At 29.1% G+C, this 25285-nt stretch overlaps 3 protein-coding genes across 3 annotated transcripts; all 3 read left to right on the top strand.

The window, feature by feature from the left end:
• Window positions 1-867, top strand: LOC113362994 (zinc finger protein 525-like). Its single transcript, XM_026605486.1, has one exon. It carries the CDS (start codon window positions 1-3, stop codon window positions 865-867), a length of 867 nt encoding a protein of 288 aa, XP_026461271.1.
• Window positions 868-1639: 772 nt separating this feature from the next.
• On the top strand, window positions 1640-11257 carry LOC113362993 (cystinosin homolog). Its single transcript, XM_026605485.1, has 7 exons — window positions 1640-1644; window positions 6938-7117; window positions 8153-8399; window positions 9165-9284; window positions 9927-10097; window positions 10955-11072; window positions 11145-11257. Exons 1-7 carry the CDS (start codon window positions 1640-1642, stop codon window positions 11255-11257), a joined length of 954 nt encoding a protein of 317 aa, XP_026461270.1.
• Window positions 11258-13417: 2160 nt separating this feature from the next.
• Window positions 13418-23378, top strand: LOC113363480 (syntaxin-6-like). The gene is made up of 6 exons (XM_026605981.1): window positions 13418-13576; window positions 17838-18002; window positions 19151-19302; window positions 20483-20783; window positions 20854-20948; window positions 23249-23378. The coding sequence occupies exons 1-6, from the start codon at window positions 13542-13544 to the stop codon at window positions 23320-23322; spliced, it is 822 nt and encodes a 273-aa protein (XP_026461766.1). The 5' UTR covers window positions 13418-13541; the 3' UTR covers window positions 23323-23378.
• The last annotated feature ends 1907 nt before the right edge of the window (window positions 23379-25285 follow it).

The following is a 25285-nucleotide window of genomic DNA, read 5'->3' as shown; positions in this document are numbered from 1 at the left end:
ATGAATGAAAATATTGGCGAATACATTCTTCCCGATGTAAAGTTGGAAAACGTTTACGTCAAGGAAGAAATAGTTTATGAAATTGAAGAAAATGATTTAGATCCTTCCGCACTTTACCCAGAAATTGATATAGAAGAAGAAATTAAACAAGAACCTCCTTCAAGTAGTGCCTATCAAGCCTATCAAGAATTCAAGTGCTTAAGATGTTCCTTCACAACAAATTTTTTCCACGAAATCGAGCACCATACAAGATCCTGTCCTCCGGAGCCTTCAAAGCCATGCAAAAACCTCCCCCAAACAACTCCAGACACCAACCAACCAGTCATTTACTACCCCCACAATTCATTTTTCAAATGCACGATGTGCTCCCAAAAATTCAAGCACGAGAAATTTGCCATAGCCCACGCCCGAGTCCACATAGATGCAAAATCCCCCGTAAGGCAATCTTACAGATGCACCGTCTGCAACGAGAGATTCAGGTTTGAAGGAGCTGCCAAAAACCACATGCTAGCACACCTCGGTGTGTTCGCCCATAACTGCACATTTTGCAATGAAGGCTTTGCCACTACTCGGGAACTTGTTACCCATTCTAGGAAGCATACAGGGGAGAAGCCTTTTGCGTGCTCGAAGTGTGATCAGGCCTTTGCTGACAGGGATGAGTTGAGGGCTCATAGTTTTAGTCATAAACAGAAGTACCTGTATAAGTGTGATGTTTGCGGGAGGGAGTTTAAGACTGTGACGTGGTTTATGCAGCATAAAAAGACTCATAAAGAGAAGATGTTTAAATGTGGGATTTGTAACGAGGCTTTCGATAGTAATGCTGATTTGTTGGAGCACGTTCAGATACATGGGGAGGTAGATTTATAAATAAATATATATATATATATATATATATATATATATATATGGTGAAAATTATAATGCTAAAAGTACATTTGTGGGTTATGTTAACCCATGCATGTTTTCTGTAAATATTGCAAACTATTGTAGTGAAGTTTTGTGAAGAAAAGGAGCTTCTAGGACTCTTGTAGATATAACACTTGGGTAATTACAGTTAATTTTATACATTAACTTACTAAAACAAAACTTTAAATTGCTATTACTACTATTTATCAGTGAAATATATTAAAAATTGTAAATAAATTGGAGTTTTATTGTAAATAAATAAATAAATAAATAAATAAATAAGTATATATATATATGTATATATATATATATATATATATATATATATCTTATATATAAAATTCTTCTGTAATTATGTATGTAAATATACTCCTCCTGAACGATTATTCAGACTTGAATAAATCTTTCTGAAGTTTATTAAGGGATTTTTTCAGGATGTATGTGAAATATAGTAATATAGTAGAAATAGATGGAAAAAATAGCAAAAAACGACATGCCATTGTTTGAGATTGAAATATTTGAGACATTGTTTGGCATTGAAAACAAATGAAAATCGTCATGTGCCAAAAATTTCAATTTACTTATGAGCCTAGACAATATTAGAATATGTATAGAACAAAATCATGATTATGAATAAGAAAAATGAAATGTCTACATAATTATTGCCAAAAAGTAGCTGAGATGTTCTTAAAACCGGTTTTCGAACACCAAGAAATCCTAGGACATACACACCATGAGGTAAGTCATAGTAATTGCAAAAAATGTGTGTGTGTGTGTGCGGATACAAATTTTTGTCGACGATTTCGGGAACATGGATCAACCGATTTGAATAATTCAACTAGCTGTAAGTGGAATCCTGTCTTAGGGCAATTAAAGCATCGTGCCTTAAGGCAAATTGCTGGAACTTCCCGTACCAAAAATTATTATTTTTTTAAAAACGATTAACATTTTTGAAAAAAAATTACTTCGAAAAAATAAGATTTTTGACAAACAATTAAACAAAAAATTGAAAAAAAAATGTTTTCTTTATTTTGACATATTTTGAAAGATCTAAACTTTTTTTCAAAGCAATCGTACTGCTTTAACTGCATTAAGACGAAATGTCAAACCGCGTAAGCGCCGCGTCGACGTCTAACGCGTAAACATTGGTACGGAACCCATAGGAATGTAAACCAAAATTATACTTATTGTTAAAATCTCTATAAAATATCTGATAATTTGATGTGCATATGTCTAATGATCATTTTTGACCGCCAAATGGCATTTTTTTTTTACTTTTTTCATTAGATCTCCGAAACCGCTAGACCTGCCTTTATGAAAATTTGATCGGTTCTTCACCTTGTCAATACAAGTAAAATGTTTTTTGAATTATTAAAATCGGACGCTCCGTTCTCTTAAAAACTGAGTTACCGTTTTCGGCACTTTTTGCCCCGTATCTTCGGAACGGCTAGACCTGACTACGCCAAAAACTAATCAGCACGTCTCCTTATCGATACGAATCGAATGTTTTTTGAATTATTCAAATCGGTTGATCGGTGTTTCCGAAATCGTCGACGAAAATTTGTATCCGCACATACATACACACACGCACACACACACACACACACACACACACACACACATACATCCATTTTTTCTAAGGTATGCCAAAATATTCAGAAACCTCTGAAACGTAAAGATATATAAAAATTTTCATTTTCGATTTTTTTGCGATTACTATAACTTGCCCTACGGGAAGTTAAAAAACATTCGATTCATATTGATAAAGAGATGTGCTGATCAGTTTTTGGCAAAGGCGAGTCTAGCAGTTTTGAAGATACGGGGCAAAAAGAGCCAGAGATGGCAATTCAGTTTTTGAGAGAACGGAGCGTCCGTTTTGAGTAAATTAAAAAATATTTGATTTGTATTGACAAAATGAAGTACTGTTTAAGTTTTTGCGAAAGCAGGTCTAGCGTTTTTGGAGATCCAATAAAAAAAAGTAAAAAAAAATATCATTCAGGGGTCAAAAATGATCATTAGACATATGCACATCAAATTGTCAGATATTATATAAATATTTTAATAATAACAAATTTTGTTTATATTCCTATGGGTTCCGTATCAATATTTATCCGTTAGACTGCGATGCGACGCTTACGCGCTTGGATATTTCTACTCTAAAACAGCCTAATTATAGTGTTAGAAGTAACTATTGGAAATTATTTGAAAAAATAAACGAAATTCAAAATGTTATTTTTGTATTCGTATGCTATTCAAAAAGACCTTTTTAACGATACCCCATATGTCATAAAAACACAATATAAAATTTTTGAAGTAAAACTTCATTAAACATGAATTTTAAATTACTCAATGTAAGATATACCCCTCCCTCTTTAAAGTTTCCAGTACAAGTTCAAACTTTACTATTTGATATTTAGCCGTCATTTTTATTTTAATGATCTGACAAATACAAGGCCTAGACCTATAATTTATGTTTTTTCATGCCCTAAGACAATATGTACTGATATGATTATTGGTCTCTACCCTGTAAAGGATACGAGACTCCAAAAAATGGGTATCTAACTAATATATAAATATATATATATATATATATATATATATAATATTCTGAAAAATTTCGGTATTAAGTAAATGAAAGGCAGTACTGTGCGGCGCGAGTTAAAATGAATACGAAGTTATAATATGCACGTTCTGTGGTGTTCCGTTGGGAGCTACTGATTATAGTTTAACTATTGCTTTGAAAAAAAGTTCAAAATTTAAAAAAAAAATTCAAAGTATAAAAAAAATCATATTTTTCAAAAAAGTCAATTTTTTTCAAAAATATTACTTGGAGCGGCGCTTTCGCGCTTCGATATTTCTGCTCTATAACAGACACGCAGCACGATTGCTTTGAAAAAAATTTCAAAATTTTCAAAAAAAAAAATCGAAAAATCAAATTTTTCAAAAAAGTCATTTTTTTTTTCAAAAATTTTACTTTTTGCGGCGCTTACGCGCTTTGATATTTCTTCTCTAAAACGGCCATGTAGTACGATTGCTTTGAAAAGAATTTCAAAATTTTCAAAAAAAAAAATCGAAATTCGAAAAATCAATTTTTTCAAAAAAATCAAGTTTTTTCAAAATATTCACTTACGTGCTTCGATATTTCTACTCTAAAACAGCAACGCATCACGATTGCTTTGAAAAAAGTTCAAATTTTTGAAAAAAAAGTATAAAAAAAATTCAAATTTTTCAAAAAAGTAATTTTTTTTCAAAAATTTCACTTTTCGCGGCACTTATGCGCTTCGATATTTCTTCTCTAAAACAGCCACGCAGTACGATTATTTTTAAAAAAAAGTTCAAAATTTTCAAAAAAAATCAAAGTATAAAAAAAACGAAATATAAAAAAAAATTCAAATTTTTCAAAAAAGTCCAATTTTTTCAAAGTTTACATTTTTCCAAAAAATGAAGTCAAAATTCTGAAAAATCTTATTTTTTTTAAAGGTTTTTTAAAGAGTTTTATTTTTCGGTACCGTAAGTTTCAGCAATTTGCCTTAAGGCACGATGCCGTGGACCACTAGTTCCAATTGTGATGCCAAACGATTCAGAATGACTTGAAAAAAGTTACATTTTTTCAAAATATTTCAAGATTTTTAAAAAAAAATTAAAGTATAAAAAAATTCAAATTTTCCAAAAAAGTCACATTTTTTCAAATATGTTATTTTTCCAAAAAATGAAGTCAAAAATAAAAAAATCAAAAATCTCATTTTTTCCAAAGTTTTTAAAAATTTTAATTTTCGGTACGGAAAGTTTCAGCAATTTGCCTGAAGGCACGATATCATGCACCACTAGTTCAAATTCCGATGCCAAACGATTCAGAACGACCTGAAACGTCGAAAAACGATAAAATTAGCAAATAGAATTTTCTGGCGAAAACATAAATTTCCCATCCAAAGAAGTATATCTACGCCTTTTGTTTCTAACAAACAACGTTTCTTATTGTTGACTTTTTTATAATTGTTATTATTTATTCTTTTACTACTTTATAAACAAAGCGAAATTCTTTCGACGTCGAAATTGTTTTGAAATATTTTATGAGTTTCGCTTTATTGCAATAATTTTAATTGGACGTTTAGTTTTATTTTGTCGTTTGGAAATTACAGTTAACAATATAGTTGTTATAAATAATTTATAAATTGTGCTTAAATATATATATATAATTTATTTATATATATTATTATATTTTTATAAAAATTTATATATTTATAAAAAAATATTTTTTTAAAAAAATGAAGTTGCAACAAGTTTTAGTGTGCTTAGTATTTTATTTTGGTAAGTTTTTTTATTTATTTATTAAAAACTGACTATTGTTCTGATAAATATTATAAGTATAACTTTTTTAATCAACATTATAAGGGGTGATTATTTTTTTAACCTAATAACAAATACAAATACAAATTATACAAATATATAATATATATATACAAATACAATTCTTTCTTTCCGTACAAATGCAACGGAAATGCGTTACGCCAGAACTGTACGTCATTCGCTCTCGATGAAATCATTTCAATACGGGTCGATTGTGATTAGTAGTCGTGTATGTGAATAGAAATCTGTCGTTTTTTACGGACAGGCATTAACGTTGTATGCGTACCGATATCAACAAAAAAACGGCATAGATAAATAAGCATTTTATAGTTACATCGTAGTACAAATCTTGATTTAATGAAAAATGCCTGAATCAGAAGAATATTATACCCCGTTTCTTGAAAATAATAAAACAAATTAAACATTTGTGCCGTGTACTAAACGTAAGTTTATTGATTAGAAATTATTTATATATTATTCGTAGTTTCTATAAATCTTTGAAGTTATTAAAATGGAAGATATTTTTTAGGCATGACAGATATTACAGCTGTAAAAAGAATGAAATTATATCGCTAGCGAAAAAGTAAAAATATACAAGCAGTCAATGAATGTATGTTAATTTTAATTACATGAAGTTCTTCAAACACAATTATTACATGATGAGTGCAGTTGCGAAAACAATATTTGTTTAGGTGTTGTTTTAACTTAATCCACTGTGTAAACAAATATTATAGAATATATTAATCAGAAATTATTCATTTCTCTAATGAAGTTTATTTCTAAATCCATATTACAATGACAAACCGATCATGTCTTATTGAAGTATGGCTTCAATTGCATTATTGCTTTTAAATATACATATTTTTAATGCTATTATAAATATATAATTTATAATTTATTATTATGTAAATGTGTATAATTAATGGTTGACACTAATAAATGTGTGCATCACGAGTGTTACCATATCACTAATAAACATTATTCAAAATTGTTATATGATGTATTCAATTTCACTTAAATGCCATCTTGTACAGTAGCAAATAAGTTTTACTTCAATCGCGTGTGAACCTTACGCGCACTCTTTTTTTTAACTTTTCGTAAAGTAAGTAATGTGCCGAAAATTGCAGAATGAAAATTTTTGCATTTCTTCACGTTTCAGAGGTTTCTGAACATTTTGGCTTAAAAAAATGAATGTAAATGTATGGATACGATTTTTAATCAACGTTTTCGGGCGCACGGATCAACCGATTTGAGTGGTTCAAAAAACATTTGATTCCTATTGATAGGGAGATGTGCTGATTAGTTTTTGGCAAAGGCAGGTCCAGCCGTTTTGGAGTTACAAAGCAAAAAGTACAGAAAATAGAAATCGAGTTTTTAATCGAGATTTGAATGATTCAAAAAACATTCCATTCGTAATGATGGGGAGAAGTGGTGATTAGTTTTTGGCAAAGGCAGGAAACCAACGTTTGCCGGGTCAGCTAGTATTATATATATTATTTTGAATTTTTATTATTTTGCAGGTTTTGGTAATTCAAGTAAAGAATTGCTGCAAATTTCTCCTCGGGACATAAATCTTCTCGTTGGAGAAATCAAAGAATTTTATTTAATATTTGGGTAAATAATTTATAATCGTTTATAATATATATTTATTATATAATTATATTATTATTATTTTATTTTTAAGGGATCATGTAAACGACACCTTATACGTGATCCTGGAAGCAGACCATAAAAATGTTCTACATATTTATCCAAAAGCAGTGGCTCCTGAAAATTCTGAAAAATTTAAAATCGAAGCTATGGGATTAAGTCCTGGTCTAACATTTGTTACATACAATGTTAGCGATTTTAATAATGAAAACAGGTAAAAAAATGAAAATTAAAATAATGTAATTGAAAGAATTGTTCAGGAAAGCAATCAGGCTTTATGATGATGATTATCTGACCAGCATCGTATATACGGATCAGGTTGCTGTTGAGTTATTTGAAAATTCTTGACAAATCTATTAGATAAGTGTTTAAGAATAAAAATATATCCATACTTAAAAAAACTACATGCAACGCACGCCACGGACGCCAAACCTAAGCCAAAATGTATGGAGAAGCCTTGAGTTAGTTTCAACCGACACGATAAGTGCTTTTATCAGCCACTTTCTTTAGAATCCACGTTTCTGATCCGTGAAGAACCGTGAGACACTAAAAGTTGCACTTCACCAGCTTCTGCAAAAGACAAACAAGGATAACCTCAGGTTTACTTGTCCAAGATTTTGATGAATGGTAATAGATTTATCTTTGTTCGAAAACGGCTGAACCGATTTGGCCAGTTTTAGTTTAGAAATATTCGTGCTATAAGCCAGAGATTGTGGGAAAGGTGAGACATTATTTTAAAACCGCGGAGAAACTTTACACTTTTTACACGTTGGTACACATGTCCTGTGTATATGTTCACAGCTGACTTTTTTATCGGCCACCTTCTTCAGAGTCCACGTTTCTGATCTTTACAGAGCTACGACACCCTAAAAGTATCACTTTATCAGCTTCTGCAAAAGACTCACAAGGATAACCTTAGGTTTACTTTCCAAGATTTTGATGAAACTTTGCATGGTAATAGAGTCATCTTTGTTACGTTGGTATACATGTCCTGTGTATATGTTCACAGTTGACTTTGTTATTGGCCACCTTCTTCAGAATCCACGTTTCTGATCCGTACAGAGCCACGACATCCTAAAAGTAGCACTTTACCAGCTTCTGCAAAAGACTCACTCAGGATAACCTTAGGTGTACTTGTCCAGATTTTTGATCAAACTTCGCATGGTGAAAGAGTTGATAATATAATCAAATCTTTTAAAAAATGATAGGCCTACGAAAAGTGGTTCAATTATAATTTTTTTTCTTTCAGTTCGACCCGTGGCCGATCCTTCCTCCGAGCCGTTGTCCAGCGCGCCTACTGGGTCGACACCCTGTCGACTGCTGTAGGCTGGTTATACTTCCTGGCCTGGTCGATATCCTTCTACCCGCAGATTGTGACCAATTGGAGACGTAAAAGCGTCGTGGGTCTCAATTTCGATTTCGTGACCCTTAGTGTCGTTGGATTTGCCATGTATGCCTTGTTTAATGTTGGACTGTACGCCTTTCCTACCGTGCAGGTAATAAATAATAATAAATATTTGTTATGTAGAAATTTAAGGTAAAAACAATTACTAAATATATATAAAATTCTTCTGTAATGATGTATGAAAGGATACTCCTCCTAAACGATTATTCAGATTTTGATAAATTTTCTGAAGTTTGTTAAGAGATTTTTATAGAATTTTTTGAATTATAGAAATATATAGTTAGATTGTAAAAATAAATAGAAATAAATGTAAAAAACTACATGTCATTGTTTAACATAGAAAATATTTGAGACATTGTTTGGCATTGAAAACAATAATGAAAACTGTCATCTGCTAAAAATTTTAATTTACTTATGAGCCTAGACAATTTGATAATATGTATAATAAATTCATGATTATGAATAAGAAAAATGAAATGTCTACATTATTATTGCCAAAAAGCAGCTGAGATGTGCCAGAAATTAAAATAATATAAGATACAGTATATGTATGGCAGATTGAATGATACACTTATAAAGAGGATTTGACAAATTAATTCACTTAAAATATGAAATTAAGTAATAATCAGGGCCGGTCCTACCTTGAATGCGACGCTTGCGAAAAATGCGAGTGCACGTCTTAGGGGGCGCCTATATTGAAATTTTCAATTTAGTTTTTTTTTTCAATATAGCTCAAGAAATATATATTTTTTTTGGATTTTTTACTAATCATTGCACAATATTTTTTAAATTTTACTTTATCGAACATAATCTGTACTGATTATTTTAATGATTTTTAACATTTATTATTTTATAGAAACAATACATTGCCAGATATCCTCGTAGCCTGAATCCTGTCCAAATCAATGATGTGGTCTTCTCGGTTCATGCATTTATTGCAACTGTTATTACAGCTGTACAATGTTTCATATATGAGGTAAATATGAAATTTATGTTGTAATTTATTAATTTATTTATTTATTAATTAGTTGATTATTTAATATTTAAGAGTTTATCAATTATATAAAAATAAGTCGGGTTTTCCTTCCTGACGATTTCAACGATTTTGCATTCGTTGGAAAGGTCTCGGACTTTTCTTTTTTTACATACGGCGTCATCTCTGATACTTAGCATGTATTACAAACTAATATTTTTTGTTTGACTGCTACTCATTTGTTTGACAGCTACTCATTGTTATCTGCTCAGTTAATTTCATGTGACAAACCGGCATTGTGTTCACTGTGAAATTGTGCAACAAAGTAAAAAAATAAGTTATTCGTTTCCTATCATTTCAATTGTAAACCATCAAATCAATCACGTGTATTGTGCAAATTTTTATTCAATTTCAACAGCAGGCAATTATTTTCTTCATATTATAATCAACAAACGAAATGTTACATAAAATGAAACCATCTGGTGGTGAAACGGAGTTCGCCCGATTTGCTAGTTGTTTATAAATAGAGATAAAAGATATTTATTTAAAGTTATTGTGTTTAATTAGGATCATCCTGAACAAATTCTAAATAAATTAATTTATTTAAAAAAAGAACTTATATTACATACATATATCTTTTTTTAGCGTGGTGACCAAAGGGTATCATCAGTTGGCCGACTAATATTGGCAGCATGCTTCTTCGAGTTCTCAGCAAGTTGGTGTCTTATGACAGTCGACTTGATTTTACCTTTGGACTTTTTATACCATTGCAGTTATATTAAATTGGGAACAACTATTATCAAATACATACCACAGGTAATAATGTAAAATTAATAAATAAACTAAAATTATTTTTTACGCGTATACAAATTTTCTTCGAAGATTTCGGAACTACCGATCAATCGTTTTGAATAATTCAAAAAATATTCGATTTGTATTGTTAAGGAGACGTGCTGATTAGTTTTTGCCGAAGGCAGGTTTAGCCGATCCGAAGATACCGCTAAAACGTTAACTCAGGTTTTAAGAGAACGGAGCGTCAGATTCTAATAATTCAAAAAACATTTTTCTTGTATTGACATCAAATTATCAGATATTTTATAGAGATTTTAATAATGTGTACAAATTTTGTGTAAATTTTTTTGGGTGTCGTACCAAGATTTTTTATTACTCCCAAATGGTTATTCGGATTTTCATAATTCTTTTTAGAGTTTGTCAAAGGAAATTTGTAAGATTTAATGAACGATAAAACTGTAGTAATATTGTAGAAATAAATGGCAAAAATTATAAAAAACCACTTACCATTGTTTTACATTCAAAACATTTGAACTGTCATCTGCTAGAAATGTCAGTTCACTTGAAATTTGAATTCAGCTGAAATTATGAGCCTAGATAATATTGGAATATAATATACAAAACAAATGTAATGTCTACATTATTATTGCCAAAAAGCAGCTGAGATATGCCAAAAATTAAAATAATATAAGATACAGTATATGTTTGGCAGATGATACAAAATTTAATATATATCACTCTTAAACTATTGCTCATTATTTTTCTAACCGAATTACGAATAGTATATCAGTAGATTAATACATTATGCTTTTTGTTATAATTATTTTAGAGTTATTTCAAGTAGTTAATTTTTAATTAATATTTCTTTTAATATGTTCAAGGCTTATATGAATTATGAACGCAAAAGCACAATTGGTTGGAGCATTGGAAACATTTTTCTGGACATTGCTGGTGGTGTTTTGAGCATGCTGCAGATGATATTAAACGCCTACAATTTTGGTAATTATTAATATATATATATATATATATATATATATATATATATATAATTATTATTATATTTTTATCTAGATGATTGGATTTCGATCTTCGGTGATCCAACCAAGTTTGGTCTCGGTTTGTTTTCAGTGATATTTGATATTTTCTTCATTATACAGCATTATGTTTTTTATAAACAAAAGTAAGTAAAGTTTAATGTATTTTATATTTTTTAAACTATTTCTTTACCATAATTTTTCTTAATTAATGGTAAAGGAAGTTATCAGTATTAGTTGATATATAAAATTTGATGATGATATAGCTTTAAAAATATACAGTATATGTATATTGCATAAATAATTTTTTATACTTATACTTATATAAACATTGTATAAAATATATTGTTAAATAGTCGTTGTGTTACATATAATTGTGAAATGTTTTATTTTGATTATTATTTTATATTTGTTATTCATTTAGTTATTATAAATATTTAAAATTTTATATTAAAATGTTAGTATTTGCTGTTATAATTTAAGTACTTTCAATCTAGTGATTTTAAATATAAAATATTATAATTTTAACCAAATTTTGAAAGTGCTTTGGACGGCATATTAGAAATCTGTCACAAAACTTAGAGTTGAAAATAACCTGCTTCATAATTAAAATAATTTACTGTACATTTTCTATTAAACATGATCAATAATTGCTATTTTGAAATATGTACTTCAAATTTTATGTGGTTTTAAATAGAAAATATAATTTTAAACACATTTTGAAAATGTTTTTGACGCTATATTGAAAAACTGTTAAAACGCGTTAGCAGAAGAATAAATAATAAAATGATGTAGTCTAAATTTTTTAATAAGCAGAATTAGTATTTGCTATAATAATATAGGTACTTTAATTTAAAGTGATTTCAAGTACCAAATATTGCAATTTAAACAAATTTTGAAAATGCCTCGGACGCCATATTAAAAACTGTATAAAACTTTGGCAGATAAAAATGATCTGACTTGTAAATGAAATGATTTAGTGTAATTTTTCTAATAAACATGATAAGAGTTTGCTATTCCAATAGAAGTAATTTAAATTTAAAGTGATTTTAAATATAAAATATTATAATTTTACCTAAACTTTAAAAACTGTTTTGGACGCCATTTTGGAAAACTATGAAAAAACGTTGACAGTTGAAAATGACATGCCTTATAAATAAAAGGAATTAGTGTATTTTTTTCATCAAACATAAATAATAATTGCTATACTAATAAAAATGCTTCAAATTTAAAGTGATTTTGAATATAAAATTTAATTTTAAACAAATTTTGAAAATGTTTGAGACGCCATTTTGGAAAACTGTCAAAAAACTTTGACCGTTGAAAAAGACCTGCGTGATCAATTAAATGATTTAGTGTTAATTTTCTATTAAACATGAATAAAAATTGCTATTCTAATTTAAGAACTTCAAATTTAAAGTGATTGTAAATATAAAATATAATTTTAACCAAATTTCAAAAATGCTTCGAACGCCATATTGAAAAACTGTCAAAAACTTTGACAGTTGAAAATGACCTGCCTTGTAAATAAAATGATTCAGTGTGAATTTTATAAAAAAAACATGATTAATAATTATGCCGTTTAAGTTCTTTAAATTTAAAATGATTTTAAATATAAAATATAATTTTGAGCAAATGTTGAAAATAGTTCGGACGCCATATTGGAAAACTGTCAACAAGCTATGACAGTTAAAAATGACCTGACTTATAAATAAAATGATTCAGAGTGAATTTAATAATAAACATGATTATTATTTGCCAATCTAGTATAAATAATTCAAATTTAAAGTGATGTTATAAATTAAATTATTATTATTATGACAGTTGGTTTGGCAGCCATGTTGCCCAACTGTCAAATGTCACTGACATACTTTATTATTATCCAAAATGTCAATCTAATCTAAATTACTAATCTAAATAGTTGCAAAGAATGCAATTCACAACAAAAAAGTTTTATTTATTCAATCACCATAATTTTATACGTATTTAATACTCTAATTAATATTTAATTATTTCTAGTGACATATGTGATATTTTTGTGCAAAAGTGTTAACAAAAAAGATTCCTGTCATGTTTTTGTAATCAAACAATAAAATTTAAGGTATGTACAATAGTAAAAACAACTCCAAACATATTTATATAGCTTTAATAATTTGTAATATTTAAAATTTTAAATCCCGCGCCCAAAATGAATCATCCCTTCTTTATGTCAGAAGAGGACAAGAGATCCCTAACGCAACCCTCATATTTATTGGAATAAAATATTCGATACGTTTGTCAATAATTCTATTAATACAAAATCAAAATTAATTGATTTTTTAATGTTTTTAATTGTTTAATAAAATGTACGAATGTTTTAAGAGTGATTATCGATGATTTTATGCATAAAAAGGGCTACCAGAGGGCCCCATAATAAGATCTTTTGTTGTTTGACATGTCTTTAGAAGATCCATTTTTTGTAGTTAAAGAGTAAGTAGAAACTTTTTTGATATAATTTCGTAGTTTAGATAAAATATTTACTAAATTATGTGTTTTATAATGTGTTTTTGTGACTTGGGAGAAATTTGCAATGTGAAAGTTGTTTGTGAGTAAAATGGTTGTGTTTGACTTATGTAAGCATATTTATTATAAATTATCTAAAATACAGCAAAATCCTTTAATAAATACTTGAATGTTTGAATGTTTTTACATATTTATTTCCATTTAAGCTCAAAATTTCAACAAACCTGTGTTTGTTTATGTATTATCTTACATCATCTTATGTAGTCTATCGAGGGGCTCCGGGAGGACTTAGAAAAACAATTACAATGATACTAAATTGAATATGGTACAAATAATGTGTGAAAGAGGACCAAAAACTTGTGCAGATGGTCATATAAATTTAATTAATACATCTTGGTATCTTTTTTAGTTAATTTACAAAACATTATGAAGACTACGATTGAATTCACAACAAGCGACGTATGTATTTGTTGAAGACAATAGCAAAACCAATACTGTTTGTATAAAACAAGTTTTATTCCTGTTTTTCATAAACTTGATTTGATTAATTGACACTAAGACAGACAGTTTGTTTATTAATTGTTATTTATCTACAAAGGGGCTCCCGAAGGACTTTTATAACAATCCACACTAGTATTTGTAGAAGAAAAGAGCAAAACCATCATTGTTTGTAGAAAGTTTTATTCTTGATTTTTGCAAATTTGAATTGATTAATTGACACTAAGACAAACAGTTTGATATTAATTATTATTTATCTCCAAAGGGGCACCTAAAGGACTTTTATAACAAGCCACACATGTATTCGTAGAAGAAAAGAGCAAAATTAATATTGTTTTGTATACAAGAACTTAATATTTTTATACCTGCTTTCCATAAATTTGGTTTGTTAAGTTGATAGATGACTGTTTCTTTATTAATTTGTTACAAAGTTTACAAAGGGGCTCCCCGAAGGACTTTTATAACAAGACACACTTGTATTCCTAGAAGAAAAGAGCAAAATCAACATTGTTTGTATACAAAAACTCAATATTTTTATACCTGCTTTCCATAAATTTGGTTTGTTAAGTTGATAGATGACTGTTTCTTTATTAATTTGTTACAAAGTCTACAAAAGGGCTCCCGAAGGACTTTTATAACAAGCCACACATGTATTTGTAGAAGAAAAGAGCAAAATTAATATTGTTTTGTATACAAGAACTTCATATTTTTATACCTTATTTCCATAAATTTGGTTTGCTAAGTTGATAGATGACTGTTTATTTATTAATTTGTTACATAGTCCACAAAGGAGCTCCTCAAGGACTTACAAGTTAAAAAAACATTATAAACACTACAAAACATTTATCAAGTGAATTTACAAGCGACATATGACTTTATGGAAGAAATGATAAAAAGATATTGTTTTTATAAAAGAACTTGGTTTGTTAAATTTGGTTAGTTGAAAGACAACTGTTTTTTCATTAATTTATCTTATTTAATTTCTCGAAGGACTTACAAATACAAACTTAATAATATATGAATCATTGTAAGTATTTATTTACACTAAATTAAATGCTTACACAGATATTCATTACAGATTATATCTTAACAAATCATACAGATTAAATACCTAACAAATAATCATTAATTGTTTTAGAGATGTATTGCAAATATTGGTATCTTTTTTTATTGAGTTAAATTTAGAAGACATTTTGAAGACTACAAAACATTTATCGATTGAATTTACAACAAAGCCAACAAATTTATAGAAGAGCAAAACCAATATTGTTTGTATAAACCAAGTTTCATTTCAGTATAGTGAAGACTACAAAACATCTATCGGGAGACTTTATTACAAGAAACATATGTATTCGTAGAAGACGAGAGCAAAACCAATATTTTTTGTATAAAACAAATTTGATTCCTGATTTTCATAAATTTGATTTTATTAATTGGCACACAGAGGACAATTTATTTATTAATGTATTACAAAGTTTCCTGTATTTTCTCTTCTCTCTTAAATCATCAATTTTCTGCATACTTCTTCTAACTTATCCTTTTCTAACCTTCTTTTACCCTTTTTTGTCTTTCTATTTTACCTTTGACGACATCGTGTAGGAGGCACTCCTTTTGCAGAATGAGTCCGATACAGTTTTCTTTTCAGGATCGTGATCAGTAGAGTTCTTTCTTATCCCACCTTTCTTCTTTCTCCCAGCACTTCCTCATTTGTTACCTTACCATCTTCTCCAAGTAAAATCTACAAGTAGTTCTTGCTGGCATTTGTCAGAGTCCATGTCTCTGATCCGTACTGAGCTATGCTCCAGACATAGCACTTCAAAAGTCTCTTTTCTAAATCGAGGCTCGTCAGTAGTGTTCTCTTTTTTGTAGATGATAGGAAATGTATTGAAAGCATTGTCTTAGGTAAACATTTTGACGAACAGAACTAATGAATAGCTTTACTTTGTGTGGGGAGGATCTAGAATGTTATCATTCTTATCTTGATTTTATGCTTATCTTTTAAAAGAGCGAGTAGTTGCTAAATCTTAATTTTTATTGGTTCAGTTTATTATTTACGCATTCATGCACCTTGCTTTAATGGTTTCTTATATTTTTATATAGCGAAGGAAATGCATTTATGCATGCTATGGGATGCATTCTAGATCCTCTCCCCACAAAGTAAAGCCAAAGCGGAGGTTTTAGTCGGCATTAGACAAAACACCACTCTGCAGACCGCCGTTAGGCTTTACTTTGTGGGGGAATGATCTAGAATGTTATCATTCTTATATTGATTATATACTTTTCTTTTAAAAGCGAATAATTGCTAAATCTTAATTTTTATTAATTCAGTTTATTTACACATTCGTGCACCTTGCTTTATCCGTTTTTTTTGTATGAAGGTAATGCATTTATGCATCCCAGGCTGGTCTTTGGTCTGGATATGTCGGACTCAATACCACCTGGGTATAATACCTACTAAAACCTCCGCTTTGCCCTTGCCTCTGGTCCTCGCGGAAACCGCCGTTAGGCATTACTTTGTGGGGGGAGGATCTAGAATGTTATCATTCTTATCTTGATTTTATACTTATCTTTTAAAAGAGCGAATAGTTGCTAAATATTAATTTTTATTGATTCAGTTTATTATTTACACATTCACACAACTTGCTTTTTTTGGTATAGCGAAGGAAATGCCTTTATGCATCCCAGACTGGTCTTTTGTCTGGGTATGTCGGACTCAATACCGCTCTGGTATAATACCGACTAAAACCTCCGCTTTTGCCCTTGCCTCTGGTCCCCACGGAAACCGCCGTTACGCATTACTTTGTGGGGGGAGGATCTAGAATGTTATCATTCTTATCTTGATTTTATACTTATCTTTTAAAAGAGCAAAGAGTTGTTAAATCTTAATTTTTATTGATTCTGTTTATTTACACATTCATGCACCTTACTTTAAGGGTTTCTTTTTTTTCGAAGGAAATTTTTTTATGCATCCCAGACTGGTCTTTTGTCTGGGTATGTCGGACTCAATACCACCCGGGTATAATACAGAATAATACCCACTTTGCCCTTGCCTCTGATCCCCACGGAAACCGCCGTTGGGCATTACTTTGTGGGGGGAGGATCTAGAATGTTATCATTCGAACCTTGATCTTTTTACTTATCTTTTAAAAGAGCGAAGTCTCATTCGCCCAGGGGTTTATATAGATAAGAGGCCGAAAAAAAAAACGATTTTTTGAGATTTTTTTTATTAAAAAACTATCAATATATATTTTTCTGAAGTAACTAACCTACATATGGTACGGGTGTACGCAATACATGTAGGTTTTGAGACAACTTTCAGGTGTCAATTCTAAGGCTCTCACAATCTGATTTATAATTTGGCTTTAGTATAATTAATGTATTTAATATTTGTAATTATAGATAAAGTTTGTTCTTTTCTGATAACGATTGATATATATATATATATATATATATATATATATATATATATATATCCAAAGATTAGACTAATCAAATTTATCTACTACTTATCAGTCTAAGAATGATAATGCAAAAATTTGTTTGCAAAACAAACTGTTTATTGAAGTCATAATGATATATATATTATGTTTTGAAACAACCATTATGTTATCAGTGAAACTAATTTATCCAAAAAGCAAAATATACCAAATTTTTAATTATAATTTTTAAAATTTAGTGATTTTATTACTATTACAATGATTACAAGTGAGACTCTAAATTTGATTCACAGCGAAGTCTTCAAAGCCCTAAACAAGACTCGTGGTCTTTATTTACGTTGGCTCGAGTTGGGAGATGCTTCCAGTAGTCTCGGAAGTGCTGAGGCAGAATGGACCACCACTGAACTGAGGAATGCCCTGAGAAGTATCGAGTGGGATCTTGAAGATCTTGAGGACACTATTAATATCCTTTTGGAAAAAATAATTTTGTAATATAAATAATATAAAGTGCGCTTGTTGATTTCTCTGGTTAACTTGCGATAGGGTAAGTTATTGTAATCGTCCAAAAATCGAAAATGAAAATTTTTGCATACTTCAGAAAAAATGAGTGTGTGTGTGGATGTGTGGATACAATTTTTTTGTCCACTTTTTCGGGCGCACGAATCAACCAATTTGAATGGTTCAAAAAACATTTTATTCCTATTGATAGTGAGATGTGCTGATTAGTTTTTGGCAAAGGCAGGTCCAGCCGTTCCGGAGATACGTAGCAAAGAGTGAAGAAAGTAGAAATTGTGTTTTTGCGAGAACGGAATATCTGATTTTAATGATCCAAAAAACATTCAATTTGTAATGATGGGGAGAAGTGGTAATTAGTTTTTGCCAAAGACAGGCCTAGCCGTTTTGGAGATACGGAGCTAAATATGCAAAAAATGGCAGTTTTTGAGATAACTAAGCGTCCATTTTGAATGAATCTAAGAACTTTCTGCTTGTTTCAACAAAATAATTGCTTTTGGATTTTTTTTTTTTAAACAAATTTTTTTTTGTATATCGAAAATAATTCAGATTTTAATTTTAATTCTGACTAAAGTTCTAATATACTTTAAACAAATAATTTCAACTTTGCAATTCAGTTTATATAATTCTTATAAATAAATGGTAGACAATGTCATAGTAATTTATAATAATCTATTTAAAAACATTTAATATTTCTCGAACATTTCGTTACGATACGGGAAGTTCCAGCAATTTGTCTTAATGCACGATGCCATACACCTCTAGTTAAAGTGTTTTGTGTATAATGCATGTTTTATGATGTTTTTTTTTTTTTGTAAGCGATCGGAACTTCTTGTTCTTTGAGCTGTGTTTGCTAATTTGCACTCCTAATCTTTGTAGGGACAACCCAGTGGTTAACCACTTCTTTTTATATTTTAAATATGTACAAATTAAGACTAGTTGGCGTTAGTTAATGTTCTTACTGATTAAGTCATGACTGGCTAATGTTTTATGAAGTATTTTATTATTTATTTATTTATTTATACGCCAATTATGTTCATAAAAATTTTCAATTATATATTGTATTGCTTATTATTTTCCTTAATGTGTTATATATAAGTATTGTAGAGAAAAATCCTTCAAAGTTTAAAATTGACAATAGAGAATTATCCAGTCGAAGGAACTTCATAGACAGCACTCGACATGAAGTCAAATCGATGAAAGATAAAATGAGTTTTAATCGATCCAGTAGGACACCTTTATTAGGTAAGAGGAATATATATATATATATATATATATATATATAATCCAAAAAGTAATAAAAAAACAAAAGTTTTCTGTTTTAAAAAACCATTTCTTTATTTATTTACTGTCGACGTTTCGGAACTGGGTACGTTCCATCTTCAGGACATCTGTATATATATAATGTTTATTAGTAATATGGTAACACTCATGATGCACACATTTATTAGTGTCAACCATTATACACATTTATATAATTATAAATTATATATTTATAATAGTGTTAAACATATGTATAATATTTAAAAACAAAAATGTAATTAAAATCATTCTTCAAATATGACATGATCGGTTTGTCATTGTAATTAGCATTTAGAAATGAACCTTCATTAGAGATATGAAGTAAATAATTGCTGGTTAATAAATTCTATAATATTTGTTCACACAGTGGATTATGTTAAACAACGCCTGAACAAATATTGTTTTCGCAACTTCACTCATCATGTAATTGTGTTTGAAGAACTTCATGTAATTAAAACATACATTCATTGACTACTTGTATTTTTGTTACTTTTTCTCATTTCTTCACAGCTGTAATATCTGTCTTGCCTAAAATATATTTTCCATTTTAATAACTTCAAAAATTTATAGAAACTACGAATAATATAGAAATAATTTCTAACCAATAAACTTACTTTTAGTACACGGCACAAATGTTTAATTTGTTTTATTATTTTCAAGGAACAGGGTAAAATATTCTTCTGATTCAGGTATTTTTCATTAAATCAAGATTTGTACTACGATGTAACTTTAAAATGTTTATTTATCTATGCCGATTTCCTTGTTGATATCAGTATGCATTCAACGTTGATGCCGGTACGCAAACAACGACAGATCTCTATTCACATACGCGACGACTAATCACAATCGACCCGTATTGAAATGATTTCATTGAAAGCGAATGACGAATCATTGGCACTCGACTCTGCCGTAACGCACTTCCGTTGCATTTGTATGGATTTACATCCTAGTCGCGCCTAAAGAAGTTTTATTTGGAAACTAAACAAATGTCCCAAAAAATCTTAAGGGCGGCCTGGAAAAAGATCTTGTCCTATTCTTAGTCACACTGAACATGATCATATAATTTCATAAAGATCAGTCAAGCCGTTTCAAATTTCTAATACAATTTCTCTCCTTTATCTAGAAAACTCCTCAACCTCAATAATCATGAACAACTCAAGTTCCCAGCAACCTCGACACAGTTCGACAAAATACTCAAAACTAGAAAACAACATCGATGACATGAGCCCTAGACATTATGCCTCTCGAAATGGCAACGGTGGCTTTCTCGATAGCCCCTCTCACAGTATCGTTGGTGAAAATGTCTCCTTACAGCAAAGGATGATCAGAGGTCAGGATGAACAATTAGATGTACTGTCGGATTCTATAGGAACTTTAAAGACTGTGTCGAGACAGATTGGGGCTGAATTGGATGAACAGGCAGTGTAAGGATAATGGACAATGGTAAGCTGAAGTTGAAGAAATAGTAATAGTAATATTGTTTTTGAATTTTAGAATGCTTGATGACTTTGGACATGAAATTGAAGGGACCGAATCAAAATTAGATTCAACGATGAAGAAAATAGCCACTGCAATGCATTTATCAAATGGTGAGTAATAAAATTTGTTGACTAGGGTTAAAAATTATTAAATGGAATTGGGAAGTGTCGTAGCAATGTGAACGTTTAGGGTTGAAGGCATGCATTTTTAGAAAAAAATTAGGAAAATTGATCCAGTGTATTAAAAAAGGGTTTTTGGACTCTTGATGAAATGATTTATGAGCTTTAATTGATGTAAGTACTGATTACTATAATAGTTTTTACGAAATACGGGTTTGTGGTAAAAGGGTGTAAATTTAGGGTTATATGTGTTTTTCATATATGCATTAGAAAAAAAAACGAAATTGACTTTTTTTATAATTGTATGAGATGGCAATTAAGTTAAAAATTAGTTTTTGTTGTCATTTTTTCTTGAATCAACTTGCACAAACTTTGCAATATGTACAAATAATTGGTAATATATTAACTTTCCGTAGGGTAAGTTATTGTAATGGGCCGAAAATCGAAATTGAAAATTTTTACATTTCTCGACGTTTTGAAGGTTTCTGAACATTTTGGCATACCTCAGAAAAAATGGATGTGTGTGTGTGTGTTTGTGTGTGTATGTATGTATGGATACAAATTTCCAGTCACGTTTTCGGGCGCACGGATCAACCGATTTGAATGGTTCGAAAAACATTCGATTCCTATTGAAAGGGAGATGAGCTGATTAGTTTTTGGCAAAGGCAGGTCCAGCAGTTACGGAGATAAAGAGCAAAGAGTGCAGAAAATAGAAATCGAGTTTTTGAGAGAACGGAGCATCCGATCAGTGTTGATCAGATTTTGGCAAAGGCAGGCCCAGCCATTTCGAAGATACGGAGCTAAATGTGCAAAAAATGGCAGTTTTTGAGAGAACTAAGCGTCCGATTCAAATGATTCAAAGAACTTTCTGCTTGTCTTAACAAAATAATTGTTTTTGGAAAAAAAAATTTTGTTTCAACTTTTTTTTTCAATTTTTTTTTTCAAAAAAAATTTTTTTGTGTATCGAAAATAATTCAGATTTTATTTATAATTCTGACTAAATTTCTAATATACCTTGAACAAATCATTTCAACTTTGCAATTCAGTTTATATAATTCTTATAAATACATATTAGACAATGTTACAATATTAATAATAATGTATTTCAAAACATTCAGTATTCCTCGAACATTTCGTTACGGTACAGAAAGTTCCAGCAATTTGCCTTAAGGCACGATGCCATACACCCATCTAGTTTGATAATTAATCTGCCTGCCTTAATGATTTGTTTATAATCTACCTTAAAACTTTGCCATTAACTTCGATAAATCTGAACAGAATTTCAGTGAAAAGCGTCCACAAACTGATGATAATTGACCAGCAATCAGGTCAGGTAAAAATTATTATTGAAGATGGGAAGTGTGGTAGGAATGTGAAAATTTAGGCTTGCATACATGTATTTTTTTTTAAAAATAAGATAATTGATCCAAAGCATTAAAAAATAAGTATTGGACAACCCTTGATGAAATACTTCATGAGCTTTTTCATAAGCTCAAAATATTTTAATCAAAATTCAATCAAAAAATGTATAAAATTATTAAACACTAAACTTGTGCAAAAGAACAACATAACTAATATTAATTAATAAAGAGGTAAGAGGGTAGAAATTTAGGGTTATATGTGTTTTTATATACGCATAATTAGGTACTGAAAAATTAAAAAAAGTCTTCATATGTGCTCTATTCAATCTATGATCAACTAACTAATAATTATTCCATATCCGATGCCAAACAAATGAATTTTTGACGCAATGAAACTTCTAAATATTTTTTTAAATAAGTAATTTTTTATTGTGAGATAATTTAGTAAAGTAAGGCAAAATTCGACATGCTTAAGTTAAAAAAATTTGTTTGTCAAACTGATTTATATATTCTCCAGTCAAACATTTACTGTATTTTTTATTATTCCAAGTTCTGGTACATCTCAGCTGCTTTTTTGCAATAATAATGTAGGCATTACATTTTTCTTACTCAATTGCAATTTCGGGAAAATGACAGTTCACATTTGTCAAAATATTTTCAATATCAAACAATGATATAATGTTTTCTGCAACTTTTTCCATTTATTTCTACAATATTAATATATTTTTATAATCACATATATCCTAAAAAAATTCCTTAACAAATTTCAGAAAGATTTATCAAAATTCGAATAATCGTTTAGGAAGAGTATATTTACATACATCATTACTGGAGAATTTTATATATAAGATTACAAAAGAATTTTTAGTATAATATTACAGAAGAATTTTATATGTAAGATATATTAATGTATTTTTTTTCTTGTTTTAGATAAACGACAGTGGATAGCGATAGGAGTTCTGTCTGTAATTCTGTTGATTGTGATAATTTTATTCTTGGTGTGAATACAAGGTTTGTGACTTAATTTATTATTATTGACATTCAAATACAAGTACTGAAGTCTACTTTTTAATAATCAAACTACAAAAAATACTGCATCATAAATTTTAACAATTCTCAAGGTAAACTAATTATGTAAATTTATTTTTTATTTTATAATCGATCAAAGGTTTTATCAATATTTTATGATATTTCAATTCGGTATAGACTGGGATATGAAAAAAGGTTTTATAAAAAGTATTATGATTGATTGTCATTAGATTGTAGGTAATTAGATATATATATATATATATATATATATATATATATATATATATATATATATATATATATATTTATATATAGTAATAGATAGATATATTTATAAATTATTAAAAAACGTGCAAGTGTAAATGTAAAAATTCAATCTAGTGTATAGTTTTAATTTATTATATTATTTTAATCATCACACAGATACATCAAAATATTTTTTAAATTTAATTGTAGGTGCTAAATGCGTAATATTATTTAAGTAAATATATATTTAAATTACGGAACTAATAAGTGCTTTGTGCAAAGGCCAATTGTTGATATTATCTGGGGCAAGAAGTTTTTTCCTCTACTTTCACTTTTTGTATAACTTTTATAATTAACATACTTCCCGATATTTTATAAATTTTCACTGATTTTTGATCTTTTTTATTAAAGAAGTATCAAATTTGCTACTTTACTAGACCTTTCTATTTTTATTTAATTTTTTTTTCTTTGTTTTAATCAAGCACAACACTTATTCTGTTTCTAAGAACAAAATACATCACAAAAGTATATATTTGAAATATTTTGCAGCTCAATCGTCGAATTAAAAAAAAGATTAAAATAGAAAAGTAATTTATTTTTATTAAACGTTTCGGCACTTGATGCGTGTCATCATTCAGTAATAAAAAAAAAGCGCGCGTAAGGTTCACATGCGATTAAACTAAAACTTATTTGCTACTGTACAAGATGGCATTTAAATTAAAATAAATGAATCATATAACAATTTTGAATAATTTTTATTAGTAATATGGTAACACTCGTGATGCACACATTTATTAGTGTCAACAATTATACACATTTATATAATTATAAATTATAAATTATATATTTATAATAGCATTAAAAATATGTATAATATTTAAAAACAATAATGTAATTAAAGTCATACTTCAAATATGACATGATCGGTTTGTCATTGTAATTAGCATTTAGAAATAAACAAAATTCTAATTAGAGAAATGAAGTAATTGCTGATTAATAAATCAGCTCATCATGTAATTCTGTTTGAAGAACTTCATGTAATTAAAATTAACATACATTCATTGACTGCTAATATTTTTTTCACTTTTTTGCTAGCTATATAATCTCATTCTTTGAACAGCTGTAATATCTGTCATGCCTGAAAAATATTTTCCATTTTAATAACTTCAAAGATTTATAGAAACTACGAATAATATGGAAATAATTTCTTATCAATAAACTTACGTTTAGTACACGGCACAAATGTTTAATTTGTTTCATTATTTTCTTCTGGTAAAATATTCTTCTGAATTAGGCATTTTTAGTTAAATCAAGATTTATACTACTATGTAACTTTAAAATGTTTATTTATCTATGCCGATTTTCTTGTTGACATCGGTACGCATACAACGTTGATGCCGGTACGTGTACAACGACAGATCTCTATTCACATACACGACGACTAATCACAATCCACCCGTATTGAAATGATTTCATCGAGAGCGAATGACGTACAGTTCGGGCGTAACGCATTTCCGTTGCATTTGTACGGATTTACACCCTAGTCGCGCCTAAATAAGTTTTACTTTAAAAAAATATGTAAAATCATTAAACACTAAACTTGTGCAAAAGAACAAGATGACTAATATTAATTAATAAAAAGAGAAAAAATTAGAAGAGCCCATAATGCCCTCCTAATATAAATCACATTCA

The sequence above is a fragment of the Ctenocephalides felis genome, unplaced genomic scaffold, assembly GCF_003426905.1.
Source record: "Ctenocephalides felis isolate EL2017-DRISC unplaced genomic scaffold, ASM342690v1 CF-g0.4_SCAFFOLD_00845, whole genome shotgun sequence".
Taxonomy (NCBI): Eukaryota; Metazoa; Arthropoda; class Insecta; order Siphonaptera; family Pulicidae; genus Ctenocephalides; species Ctenocephalides felis.
Note: the sequence above shows the minus strand (reverse complement) of the source record. Positions and strands in the feature narration are given on the sequence as shown.

Excerpts from the sequence above, each read along its gene's own strand:
- LOC113362993 (XM_026605485.1), top strand. Across the intron at positions 7,118-8,152 it reads GATTTTAATAATGAAAACAG|TTCGACCCGTGGCCGATCCT; the intron begins GTAAAAAAATGA and ends TTTTTCTTTCAG. Across the intron at positions 10,098-10,954 it reads TTATCAAATACATACCACAG|GCTTATATGAATTATGAACG; the intron begins GTAATAATGTAA and ends AATATGTTCAAG.
- LOC113362994 (XM_026605486.1), top strand. The coding sequence starts at position 1 with ATGAATGAAAATATTGGCGAATACATTCTTCCCGATGTAAAGTTGGAA.
- LOC113363480 (XM_026605981.1), top strand. The coding sequence starts at position 13,542 with ATGTCTTTAGAAGATCCATTTTTTGTAGTTAAAGA. Across the intron at positions 20,784-20,853 it reads GAATTGGATGAACAGGCAGT|AATGCTTGATGACTTTGGAC; the intron begins GTAAGGATAATG and ends TTTGAATTTTAG. Across the intron at positions 20,949-23,248 it reads TGCAATGCATTTATCAAATG|ATAAACGACAGTGGATAGCG; the intron begins GTGAGTAATAAA and ends TTCTTGTTTTAG.